This window comes from Littorina saxatilis, linkage group LG17 (assembly GCF_037325665.1).
Source record: "Littorina saxatilis isolate snail1 linkage group LG17, US_GU_Lsax_2.0, whole genome shotgun sequence".
NCBI classification, from domain to species: Eukaryota; Metazoa; Mollusca; class Gastropoda; order Littorinimorpha; family Littorinidae; genus Littorina; species Littorina saxatilis.
Window position 1 is genome coordinate 10,340,692 of NC_090261.1, and position 13,237 is coordinate 10,353,928.

General features: G+C 40.9%; 1 protein-coding gene across 6 annotated transcripts; it reads left to right on the forward strand.

Annotated features, from left to right (window-relative positions):
• Positions 1 to 3,894: 3,894 nt before the first annotated feature.
• Positions 3,895 to 13,008, forward strand: LOC138952593 (protein max-like). Of its 6 annotated transcripts, none has more exons than XM_070324281.1 (5): positions 3,895 to 4,051; positions 4,176 to 4,247; positions 8,857 to 8,964; positions 9,581 to 9,704; positions 10,555 to 13,008. In XM_070324281.1, exons 1-5 carry the CDS (start codon positions 4,013 to 4,015, stop codon positions 10,704 to 10,706), a joined length of 495 nt encoding a protein of 164 aa, XP_070180382.1. In that variant the 5' UTR covers positions 3,895 to 4,012; the 3' UTR covers positions 10,707 to 13,008. The 6 variants fall into 6 exon arrangements, with proteins under 6 accessions (XP_070180382.1, XP_070180381.1, XP_070180383.1 ...); XM_070324280.1 differs by having other exon boundaries at positions 3,896 to 4,051; positions 8,857 to 8,979; XM_070324282.1 differs by having other exon boundaries at positions 3,896 to 4,051; positions 4,176 to 4,229; positions 8,857 to 8,979.
• The last annotated feature ends 229 nt before the right edge of the window (positions 13,009 to 13,237 follow it).

The window sequence follows — 13,237 nt, forward strand, 5'->3', positions numbered from 1 at the left end:
ACAAAATAGAAATCGGTCTATAATTTGGGGGGGTCTTTTTTCTCACCAGATCTGAACAAAGGAATGATTTTAGCCTGTTTGAGGGCTTTGGAAAATATGTTTTGTCTAAACACTGAGAGATTATAAATGTAAGTGAGAGTTTCAGAAATTACTATTCGCTGATAACTGAAGAATTCTTCCATCCAGCCCGTCTATTCCCCGACTATCTCAGTGTTTGTTTTTCTGAAATGACGGTGAGTGCTTGAAAGACTTCAGGCACTCTGTAAGCGGAAGAGTGTTTACTTGAGATGAAATTTCTTTTGACTTACAGAAGTCATCTAAAACTTCCAAATTATTGAGGTTAGTTTTATCTTTTATAATAACTTTTTCAGCTATTTTGGAAAAATGTGTATTTAAATCATCACTGGTGTTATGTCCTTAAACGCAACTTGAATTAGGTGCAGAAGTATTATTTGTGAGTTCATTCAGTATTGCTTTTCAAACTGATGTTCATTGGGTTTTCTTTTGAAGAAGCAAGGTCTTGAAAGAAGAGAGAGAGAGACAGAGAGAGACAGAGAAAACCCGGCCTCTTCAGTGTCAGTGGAGATAGAGAGAGAGAGAGAGAGAGAGAGAGAGAGAGAGAGAGAGAGAGAGAGAGACAGAGACAGAGAGAGAGAGAGAGAGAGAGAGAGAGAGAGAATTGAATTGAATTGAATTGAAATTTATTTTACGAGGGTGACAGAATAAGCAATGTATACATGCTTTTTTTCATCCGGCCCTCGCCCATTGAGGGGTAACAAACAAGAAGAAATAAAAGATAAGTTTAACTACAGTACAAATGACATATTTACCATAATCAACATGTCAAGCAACCAATAAGACATTTTAAGATGTATTGTGATTCTTTAGCAATGTTGAGGGCCCCAAAGGGCGGGTATCATCACGATCACGGGAAGGGAAATTTTTAGCTTTCACGATCACAGTTAATTTTATTTTTGTTTTCACGATCACAAACACCTTGACGAATAGAGGATCATAGAGTGATACAGCTGTGAAAAATGTACGTTGAAAATAAAATGCTTTGCAATAATGCCTATCACGATCACGAAAACGAATGACGATCACGATCACGAGACTTGATTTTTTTGTCATCACGGATCACGGGCAAAGTCCCATCACGATCACAGAAATGGAAATTTCGGCAATCACGGTCACAGAAAGGTCAAAAAACGCCAATCACGATCACGATTTTAAACCCTTTGGGGCCCTCAATGTTTGAAAATTATATATAACAGAGCTTGAAATATGTGTTTGTATAAAAAAAAGAGAGAGAGAGAGAGAGACTGAGAGAGAGAGACGGATGCCAGAGACAGAGAGAAAATAACTGAGAGGAAAAAAACAACATTAAATAAAAACCCGCCACAAGAGTACTTACAGATGATTATATAATCACATAAGGGGTTATCTAAATCAGTTTTGAGTCGGTGTGCAAGGAAGACGGTAGGCGAAGTCACGGTCAGATTCAGTGTCGGATTATCAGTAAGGGAGATTAAAAAGAGTCGACTGATGAAAAACACTGATTCTTCAGTAAAAAAAAAAAGGTTAATTCATGTAGTAGTTTGCGTTCAACAGTTTCAACAATGTGTCTTGCCAAGACTGACTGAAAGGGACTCGACAGGCTGAACTGACCGGTTCACCAACCGCGCAGGAAACACATATGGCGATAACTTCTTCTTGAGGAGCCAAATTCACTATTATAAACAAAGTGGTCTGTTACTCTTATCGGGGCCTGGAATCTTTTCGCGGCATGCGTCTTGGACAACCCGATAGCGGCAAGCCCCCACCCCCCCACCGACCGTCGGCGCGCTGCGTTTATGTTACACTAGGCCTTTAGGCAGAAACAAGATGGGTTAAAATCTAACAGGCCCCTGATCTTAAGACTTTTTTTTAATTGAAATAAAATCGAATTCATTAATATTATGTTGTCTGTGCGCTCGTCTTTACTCATACACTCACAGGTTTCGTACCAGTGTAACATCCCCCCCCCCCCCCCAGCTTAAAACTCTTTCTTTGGCGACTTACTACTGCAGAACTTAAAACTGTTAACCCTCTAGAACCTGCTCATGCTAGCAGCGTTTCTAAACTTGTTTTTTGTGATGTTTGGTAATTCATTATCTCCAGGCAAATATATGCACTTTTATACAGCCGCGAAGTGTGTTACGAAGTGGTGTGTGTTGCGTGTGCCTATGCACACTAGCTTGGCTGAGGAGGGTGGAAAGCCATGCATGAAGTTGGCGGCAACGAGTGAATTTGTTTGCCTCAAAGCGAATGTCCGATACCGGTCGTTGTCGTAAAGAAATAGTCTCAGTAAATTTGCAAAAAATACACTATCCTCGTTTTCTAAGCCATTTTTCTCAAAGGTTTGGTAAACCGAGGCTTTTTTGTTTTCAAACGCTAATGATTCCGTCAGAAACATCGAACACGCTTTAAATGTTGCAACAACAACATCATAATCCAAACGCAGGTAAAATACTCTCTAACTATACTGAATTTGTGTTTGTAGTGCTGTAGTACAAGTTCCTTCAGTTTTACACTACATTTTTAGCTTGAAGGGATTGTAGTATGCTATATTTTGCAATATGAATAATTGTACATATCAATATAATGAAAAAACAAGCAAATCGAGTCCAAACTTTTAGGTTTCCAACCTGGCAACTGAATAACAAGATGGCGTACATTTTGTCGTCTGCTTCCCCCTACCCTTCATAAATGTAGAAAAAGTCCCCGAGTTTCCCCCTTCTTCTTGCCTTGGCTGCAATGTTTACGCGGCTGGGATTTATCACCGCGCGGCTCGCTGACAAGATAAAATAAACAAGCTCCCCCACTGGAATTGGGAACTAGTGGCCATATGAGTACATAATGAAATAAATGCATATGATTTCATAAAATGTTTTCAGTGTATTTGTTTGGCTGTGCTATTAGTGTAGCTGTTGGTACCACTTGTCAGGCCTGGTCACGTTTGCATCAGTATGACACTGACTCATGATGATCAGCCTGTGTTGTGTTCAAGGTTTTTCGACGGCAGGACGGCCGAGTTTCATTGTTACATACTGGCTGCAAGACTGACTGAGTGGACTTTAGTTGTAACAAACGCTCCTCAGTTTGGATATTTCCTCCCAATATTGACCAGCTACACTTAATTAATATGCAACAACTTGAGCAGGCTATGATCTGCGACAACCACTGACATCCGTTCTGACTTCAGTTTCAGTTGTCAACGCGGCCGCACAGCCCTGCCTCTCTCAGTGCCGCACGTGCCACACACCAACATTTCTCAGCCAGTGAGACTGTGTGTGTGTGTTTCAGTGTACTGAACTTGCAGCTCTTAGTTAATTTGTTTAAGCGGGTGTATCCGAGAAACAAGCATACACGAAGCTTCTTCTTCTTCGTCGTTCACTATTTATCAATTGATTTGTCTCCATCATTTTGTGATTTGCGTGATGCAGCGCTTTTTGGCACCCACTGAGGGGGCCCCGCATCTCCGACTTCGGCCTTGGACGTTGGTCAGGGGTCCCTCCCCTAGACCAATTGCCTTCCTGGGCTGTTGAGCTTGGTCTGCCCGTGGTTCTATTTCGGAGTTTTCCTTCTCCTAGACTGGTTACCTGCCAGGGTTGACGAGTCCAGTCTACCCGTTACACGAAGCTGTTTGCACTAACCGCTTTAGGAGGGGGAGAAAAATAAAGTATACACCGTAGTAAAAAGTCTATATTTAGGCCATATCGTAACCTTTGACATCGCAACAAATAAACATACTGATTTAGATGCGATTTTCATGGGTATGATTTTCTGCAACATATTTCTAGCCTAACTGTTGTGCAGTGAATGTTTTAACAGAAAGAAACGCATTGTGTTCGTTGTTTTGTTTATGTCCAAACCGTTTTGCACGTGGTTTGCCGCGTGGCGTTGAATGGTCGCCATATTGGGGAAGGTTGCATTGAGGAAGGAACAGTTTGCGGACTGTTTGTGAGGAATCATGAGCGATGAGGACAGAGATGTGGACATTGAAAGCGATGTGAGTACCCACGAATCAAAATGATAAACTTTGTTATTTAAAAAAATCGTGGGATCGGCCACAGCTGTTGGAATATATTTTTATCAACAAACTTGACCTGTGTTTTTTTTCTCTCGGTTCGCAGGAGGAAGACGATGAGTTAGGAGCAGAAGCAGGGGGTTCACAGCCATACTCGCAGGTCAGAAATAACGAGAACGTAAGTTAGTGTTTAATGGGACTACGGGCTGCTTGATTGTGTCCGTTAATTTTATTTGTTTGATTGTTGTGGGGCGGCATGTTTGTAGCCACAAACCACGTGACCGTGTTTTGATGGGAAGTCCCTGCGCTCACATGTCATTATTACTGCCAATGCCGTCAGCAAGGTTGGCAATGGCAGCGAACACCTCCCCTCCCCCTTTTACCCACTATCGCTCCTCGGTCTACTCACAACCTGCATGCATTTTCAATGTTGAGATTGTCCTGGACACGCTTTGAATGAAGTGAGTGTACATTTAGAGATCACGTTGGCAGCGGTACCCGTTGGTAGTCCTGCTGACTTCATATTACACTTTACCGTCTAGTCTAGTCATAGCTTGCTCATAGATGACATTGGTTACTCGATCAGAATTGTAGTTGTACAGTTCACAACGCTAATTCAGGCATTGCCTGGAAGGGCCAAAAAGCAAATCAGGCTTAGCTAGAGTAGTATCTTTGATGATAATTGATATAGTCTAGATCATCATGTAGACTAGCAGTGGAAGTACAATTCGTACAGTCCACGGGTCATACTCATAAGGCCCATGGATGCATGATCTCTCAACCATCACTACTGTGGTGAATACATTTGGCAGAAAGTCATTGGGTCAGCAAATACTTCCTGCTCACAGTAACCTTATTCAATAGTGAAACATTGCCTGAGATCTCAGCTACTGAGCTAGTGGTTGGAATTTTTGCTAAAGCATGATCAATGTTACTTATAGACCCTATCGGTATTCCAAGCTCTCGTAATCTCTCGCAAACTTCAGAGCATAGCAAAGCATGCGGTACAGCTATCTCGTGCCAGCTGCACAAGCCAAGGTTCGAAGTTCTCGCGATGTTCAAAGCATAACAAAGAGCGTGTCTCGCGAGAGCTGCTCAGATACCGAAAAGGTCTATTATGTAAGAACAAAATGTTAAGAATTACCTTTGTGTGAGTGGTACTGGTATGTTCTCTTGGATTTCACTATGTAATTGAATGTAGCTGGGGATGACATTGAAAATCCCCTAAATCTTTAAAGTTTAAAGACCTACAACATTCTGAAAAAATGGGTCTCAACAAGGAGGGGGCCTGAATATGGGAGACCTGTACATGTACAGGGGTTATGAACAAAAAGTCTAGGCCAAAAAAAACAAGAGGCGAAGCCTTCAAGGCTCCCGTAAGAAATCAACAAACAGTAACATAACACAAACTCACTCACTCCGTAACACACACACACACAAACACACACACACACACACACACGCACACACACACACAGTTAAAACTAACGCATCATATCAACTCCATGTATAATTTTCAAAAGAAGGCAAACAGATAAAATGACAAGGGTAATAGGTTAGGTACCTGCCATGTGGGCACTTTTTCCACTGCTGTCCTCAGTCCTATACTTTTCATCAAGACTTGTCACCATGCCGAGTAGATCTAAATTCGGAAGTCTTCATGTGGCTGAGGCATATATATCTGACATAGCGTCGATCTTGTTGTAGGTTAACCTCCTTTCTGAAACAAATGGCAAAATGCGATTAGTTATGATGACTACAACCTACACAAATATAAACAGTGTTTTGAAACAGAATAGTCAGGTTATACAAGCCACTTTACCTATGCAGCATGGTAACCCTACAATATGCGAAACATGTCGACTGCAGCAGCCTGGTTCTTAAAATAATTCTGACGGTCAACACAGCCAGAAATGCCAACAAAGACAAGAAAGCTGTTGCAAGGTAAGCTTACCAAACGTTACATAGCGAATCATATGATAGTGCGTAAACAGCAAACAGTAGATCTACAATCAAAGAGAGGATCGAGTCTGGAATGAAACGCGATACAGATCTAGCATTCAAAAACTGTCTTTCACGTTCAAGGAAGTTGTTGCAAAGTACTTAAGACTTACTAAATTGTACAGACAAAACCATGACAGTGCATGTTTTGAATCTGAGGAAAAAATCGTGATCATTTTGACTTTGAGAACAGATTCATTCCGTTTCCTTATATCTGCATGTTCAAGTAAATGGTGGACAGTTTTTTTCGGGCAGAGTAAACTTAACTTGAGACTCTACTGCAAGTCTTGAAATTCACATAAATCGAACCACGAGCAAAGACATCCAAACATTACAGGCACTTTAGATCAACTCATTTCACTAGAGGTGACTGCCTAGCACTGTGTTTGACATCCGTGTCTGCTGAAATAAAAAGAAATTAAAACAAAACGGATTAACAGTAGGTGACACGTTATCAGAGTGGGAGACACTGGATCTGTCTCTGAACTTACCGGGATACGGCTGCAAGATCGACACTGACTGCCGCGCTTTCGACAGCTCTTCCTCGCGTGGACATTGGAAACACGCTGTGCAGATCAAATTGTAGGAAATCTCCCTTTGGTATCTTCTTTATTTACTTTTCTGGAGCTTAGAAACCGAACAACATGAAATCGTCTTCCCCGGCGAATCGGCGAGGTGAGAACTGGACCACAATCCTTCGCGCGACCCCTGACCTGATCTTGACACCTGACCTGCCGTCTGCATGCCAAACACGACACAAACCAGTCAACTGCTTGTACCCCTTCAAAACCCCCCACCACCCGTTTTCTTTGGATACACGCTTTAACTACACACATGCCGACACAATGTTGATCATTGCTTCAATAATTTGAAGATGGTGCTTGAAAATTAACCACGTGAAATGAGTATTTCGGTGTTTAGCCAAAAATGTTAAAGTTTCTACCACAGACATACACACATACATACGCACGCACGCACAGACAGACAAAGTTTACCATCGCATAGGCTACACTTACGTGAGCCAAAAATGTCTGTTTACGGTAACCCGACCGACCCTAGTTTTTAGGCACGACCCTAATCTTTTTTTTGGATCGTCTGAAGAAAAAAAAAAAAAAAAAAACAAACCCGCATCCAAAATAGAGCTGTTTGCGCTCAAACAGCAGACGACAGAAGGGAGGTAAGCTCAAAGTACTGTTAGGAGTAAAGGGTCGTCACTCGTGTTACTTCCTTTCAAAATGGATGCACGCAGTGGTGTTCGCCACCCGCTAGCTGTAATGCTTGATAAATGTTGTCATGAAAAGGATGGGGTGAAAATTATCAGTACCTATCCAGCGAGTTTTAGTATCATTAACGTTTTTCAACAGGCAAAAACAGGGATTGATGAGAAGAAATGAACTGTGAAACATCATAGAGAGGGGAGAAAGAAAGAAAAAAAAGCCGACCTACCGACCCTATTCTTTCACCCTATGTTACCGTAAACAGACCTTTTTTTTTTTGGCCCTAGAATAGCAAGTTCTTAAAAGGAGGGAAGTTGTAAATTGCGGTGACGGGGTCTTAAAAAAAGGGGGGGGGGGGGTTCTGCTGTAGTAAATTAGCTATCAAGTTGTAATTACTTGCATGCTCTGCCTTGACAGTTTAATTGCAAGTGTTTGTAGTAGTGGTAGCATCAGTATCAAGCAGCTTTGAGTGTGATTCAGGGGCTCACATCCACGTCGGACATCGGACATACACGGATATTTTTTCCATATGTCCTATACATTTTTCATGCAAGAGGACATATGTCCTATTGTTTTTGTCACAAAGTGGTCATTGTCCGATTATGCTTTCATTTGATCCGGACAATGTCAGTACTTTCCCATTTACAGTAGTTTGATTTGCTATTTTATCAATGTTTTGCGAAGCGATGTGTCTCTACAAGCAGACGAAACTTGGGGAGACTTTATGTGCTTTTTATAGAGAAGAGCTTGCAAGGGTCGCAAATCTGATTGGTCCAAGCCGGTTGACAGTTGCCTATTTGTTCTGTTACCTTTGTGACAAGAAACTGGTCAAGTTTAATTAAATTTACGTTTTGTTGCGCAAAACAAATGTCCTATTGATTTATCTTTGTTCAGGACAAATGTCCTATCACTTTTGCATTGTCCAGGACATTTGTCCTGTGCCACTTCTCATGGATGTGAGCCCTTGTAGATTAATTGATAATCGTTGAAGTTGTTTGCATGCATGTCTTTCAGCATGTAATTACTGTGTTTGATTCATACCATTTGAGCTGATAGTACCTTTGGCTGCCGAGCAAGAGTGATTTAAAAAAAAAATTCATAGTTTTTTAATTTTACACGCATGTTCACAAAAGACACTTTAATTAACAGAATGTTCTAGTTTATCAGGCTTCTTTGTAGGGTCACATAAGTTTTGTAATACTAATAATATTAACTATTATCCCATATGGTTTCTTCGTTTTGCTGTGAGTGTGGGGGTTTGGGCTTAGCTGCAGTCAATTACCATTTTGATGGATCCAGATTCAAAATGAGAGCTGTAGGTTGTTGTCGCTAGGAATCGGTGGTGACCCATTGACATTTTGAGGTTGGTGACTTAGCCGTCAAGAATGATTGTTGAAAAAGCTGCAATTTTGTGTGCGTTTATCTATCATGTTGCCTATTTGATATCAGTTTTTGTTGTCTTAAGGTGTTGATACATGTAGTAACATTGGATTATGGGCAGTTTTTCACAACAGAACAAATGGACAGTATTGTTAATGATAAGTTTTTTTTCTTGTGTTTTGTTCAAAGGCTGATAAACGAGCCCATCACAATGCCTTGGAGCGCAAACGTCGCGACCATATCAAAGACAGCTTCCACAGCCTCCGTGATTCCGTCCCAGATTTACAAGGAGAAAAGGTAAATCGCCCTAAAGTGAGTCTTTGTTTTGTCAACATTTTTTGCGTTTGTGATGTCTTGTGTACGTAATTGTCAAGATGTATACATGTTTGTTCATTTTAAATTTAACAATGGTTTTAACTGTTATTCCGTTACGATACACATGTCTCATCACAAGAACAGTTGAATAATCTAGAGTGTATACAGCCTATTCAGTTATTTTTTTATGTCTTCAGTATACATGTTTCTTTTTGGCAGTGGGTCCAGTCCCCAAGCTTTTTGCCAAGTGTTTTGAGTTTGATGAATTGTTTCTGTGCTACGCCTATCGATAGTTAAAAACAAGGCACATCCATCAATAGAAGTTTGGCAATGTGCTTTAAGGTATTATTGTAAGACTAAGAGAAATACAATATATCCAGTACATACATTCTCAAATGATCAATGTACACTTTTGTTGTGTAGAACAGTTATGTCTAAGTGGTTGGTTTCATAGTGATGTAGAACTAGAAGGTATTTCCCGTATGTTTCTTCAGTCACCCTTGTGTCTTTTGTATTTGTAGGTGTAGTGTGTGTGGAATAGTACTCATACTTCTATTTTATTCTGGTGTGAAAATTCTATATTCTGTGTTGCCAACAGGTCTCAAGAGCTCAAATTTTGAAAAGGGCAGCAGAATACATTCAGAGCATGAGAGAGAAAAACACTACACATCAAAAAGACATCGAGTCCATGAAGAAAGCAAACGAGCAGATCGAAAGTCAAAGTGAGTATACTCTGTGATTTTTGTTTGTGTGTTTTTGCATTAGGTTTTACAGTCGAACCTGTCTATAACAACCATCCAAAGGACAACGAAGATTGGTTCTCAAAGACAGGCGGTCGTTGTGAAAGGTGTATTATATAGGAAAGAACCAAGTCAGGGTTTCTTTGGGGTGGTCGTAAAGGGCAGGTGGTCGTCATCAACAGGTGGTAGCCGGGGCAGGTTCCACTTTATTGGTTTCCTAGAATTTGAACGAGGGGGGTGGGGGATATTGGATGGAGGGGAAATACAGCTCCAACAGGGTTCGTACGCTCCTTGAATCTCCTTGAATCCCCTTGAATTTTCAACCCCCCTTTTCAAGGACCTTGAATCTCCTTGAATTTGGAGAAAATGGTCATTCTTGTGTTTAACCTCCTTGAACCTCCTTGAATTCTGAAGTGCAGGCAACAACAACAAAAATGTTAATATTAAAGTTTTTCAGCAAAATGAAACAACTTGACATTTTTGTTCGTTGCTGGAACGGGCAGCAAGTCCAAACGGAATACTACGCTTCCAAATTTCTTGGACATGCTTATGCAACCACCCTGATTGATTCTCTGGAGCCTGCCATGGTGGAGCTGGGATACCGGAAATACTCCTTGAAAACTCCTTGAATACTCCTTGAATTTCACTGTCAGGTGTCTGTATGAACCCTGTCCAACATTTCCTTACTTATTCAGTTGGCCACCAGCCATTAAATTTGTTGCTGAAAGGATATGTTTTTCCTTGTTTTCTGTAGCTTTAGTTTTACACTTTTCCTTTGCAAATGATTTTGGAGACTTGGTTCTAACCCTTATTTGCTCCGCAACTGTTTCAGTTCGTATGCTGGAGAAGTACAGTGCCACATCCAAGTTTTCTGCCAGCACACAGTCCCAGTTCTATGCCAATGGCCAGGCCGTGTCGGAGAGCTCGGAAGAGGAAGAAGCAAACCACGCTAGGAGGAAAAGGCTGAAGACAGAAGACAGCTAGTAGTGACTTTTCATTTCATGCATTGTCATTTTTACCCCTTCCTCTGTGTCACAGTTGTTGTTGACTAATATTGAGCGCAAGGCGCACAAGACATCACCAAACTGGCCATTTTTTCGGACTACCATTACTCATTGAGAGGTTGTTATATATATATGCATCATGATTCAGAACTCGAGCATCAAACTCATGGTGCAGTCGGATGGGAATTATGCATGCTTAGAATTAAAACTAAACCATATGTGATAGGTTCTGTTCTTTGTTTTACTTGGCAAAAGGGCCATGTATTGTTTTACTTGGCATAACAGCCATGTAACCTGATTTACCGGCTGTGTTTTGCTTCTTGCTTAGCGACTGAGCAGTCATTCTAAAACAATGGTAGATGGGGGAGGGGATATGTTGGATTTGTCTGGCCGTTTTTTGTCAGAAGGCAATATATATATATGGTTCTTTTGGCACTTAAGTCTAATTATGTTGGTGGAAACCTGTTCTATCAACTCTTTGTTATAAATCAGCGCTGCTTTGCGGCTACAAGCCAGGGAACGATCAACAGGTGCAAATTCACAGTTAGTGGCCAAAGCACCCCCCCCCCAAAAAAAAAAGCAGCACAAGAAATGTGCACGCTATTACCATTTGCCTGGATTGTGTTGCAAATTACCAGGCTGTGTCTTTAATGGAATAACAATTTCACACTACTGACTTTGAAGTATTCAACAGACATCATTTTAGGCTTTATGCATGAACTCTTTCAGATATTTACAAGTAAGCTTGCAAAAGAACAGGCATTTTGCACATTATGTCTGTATCATAGAGCTCTGTGTTCTTGATTGGTGTGAATATGTGCGAATGCTTATCATCAAGGTTGCCGAAGAGTACAGTGTTTTTGTCTTTTTTTTTTAAAGATGTTTATCTTTACCAAAGATATCTAAAGTTAGACAATATAATAGTGTGAAGCTTTGGGTGGCATAAGCCTTCATCATTTTGTTAAGGAGATGAAGGGGTGGTGCTGGTACAACAAAGATGATTGTGCAACAATCTGTGCTAATGAGAAGCTATTGAGTCACTGTCTTTGCCCTGGGCAGTGACCTTCGTCAGTGAACAACAGGAGTGAATTATTATTTGTTATGAGGTGGAACTTTTGGGCAGTCCTATTTTTACCACTTGAGATACTTAAAAAATGTTAACATGTCCTCAAGCATGTCCAGCTCATTATATGTTGTTATTCTTCTTCGTTCATGGGCTGAAACTCCCATGTTCACTCATGCTTTTGCACGGGTGTTTTTTTTCGTGTACGACTGTTTTACACCGCCATTCAGGCAGCCATACGCCGATTTGGGGGGGGGAGGTGGGGGCATGCTGAGTATTTTCATGTTTCTGTAACCCATCGAACTCCGACATGGATTACCGGATCTTTTCTGTGCACACTTGGTCTTGTGCTTTCGTGTACACACGAAGGGGGATAAGGCACCAGCAGGTCTATACAAAAGTTGACCTGGGAGATCGGAAAGATCTCCACCCTTAACCCACCAGGCGGCCGCAGCCGGGATTCAAACCCGCAACCTTCCGCATAGGAGGCCGATGTCTTATCCACTAGGCCACTGCATCGGTCTTATAGATATATGTATGTTGTTTAAGTAAAGCCATCCTTTGAATGTAGATAGAACATTCTTGTTGCTGGGATTAAGAACACAATTCCTTTGTTGAATCTGTTGTCCAACATCATCAATAGTCTCATTTCCTTAACAGCTGAGACCACTGCCACACAAAAAGGATATAAGTATGGCAAGAGTATGAGAGCTCTCCAATCCAAGATTGAAAAACCCGGTACCACTACTTCTACCACTATTTTATACTTTGCATGAAAACTTGTTTGTACTTGATTGAATGTTGTACAATGTACTGTGGTCGCCATCCACTAACATAGGCTGGGGACAAGGCGGGGTTTGATCCTTTTTATCATGTAGCTTATCATAAGTTGAAGGTTTTATCCTCTAGAAGATATTGTTGAAAAAAATGGCATCATTTGAATTTCATTTGTTCAACTTCAAGCTTTCGTTCACTTCATTTTTCACTCAACTTTGCAACTGGTTTACTCCTTGTTGATCATGCAAACATGTGCACAGTTTGTGGCCAATGGAAACCAACAGAGTTTATACATGGTTGCATTTGTGTCTTTCTGTAATGTTTACTTATGCATCACTTGTTAATGTGTAAGTTACAGCAGAGTAGCTAAAAGTAACTTGCATACATACAAATTAAGTAGTCATGATGTATGTCTAATTAAACAGCAAAGTCTACCTGAAAATTGACTTGAGTTTTTTTTGCTGGGTGGGTGTGTGTGTGTGTGTGTGTGTGTGAATATGTGTGTGTATTATGTAAATATATGCTCAGGTTGAAGGGAAGCTTCTTTTGGGAAGTTTTATTGCTGGGTGTGTGTGTATGAATATGTGTGTATGTATGAATGTGTGTATGAATATGCGTGTGTAATATGTATATATATGCTCAGGTTGAAGGGAGGGTCCTAAAAAATTTTT

Bases quoted from the DNA above. Each gene is read 5' to 3' on its own strand.
- LOC138952593 (XM_070324280.1), top strand. From the start codon at position 4,013: ATGAGCGATGAGGACAGAGATGTGGACATTGAAAGCGAT. The intron at 8,980-9,580 runs GTGAGTCTTTGT...TGTTGCCAACAG, and splicing joins AAAAGGTAAATCGCCCTAAA to GTCTCAAGAGCTCAAATTTT. The intron at 9,705-10,554 runs GTGAGTATACTC...CAACTGTTTCAG, and splicing joins CGAGCAGATCGAAAGTCAAA to TTCGTATGCTGGAGAAGTAC.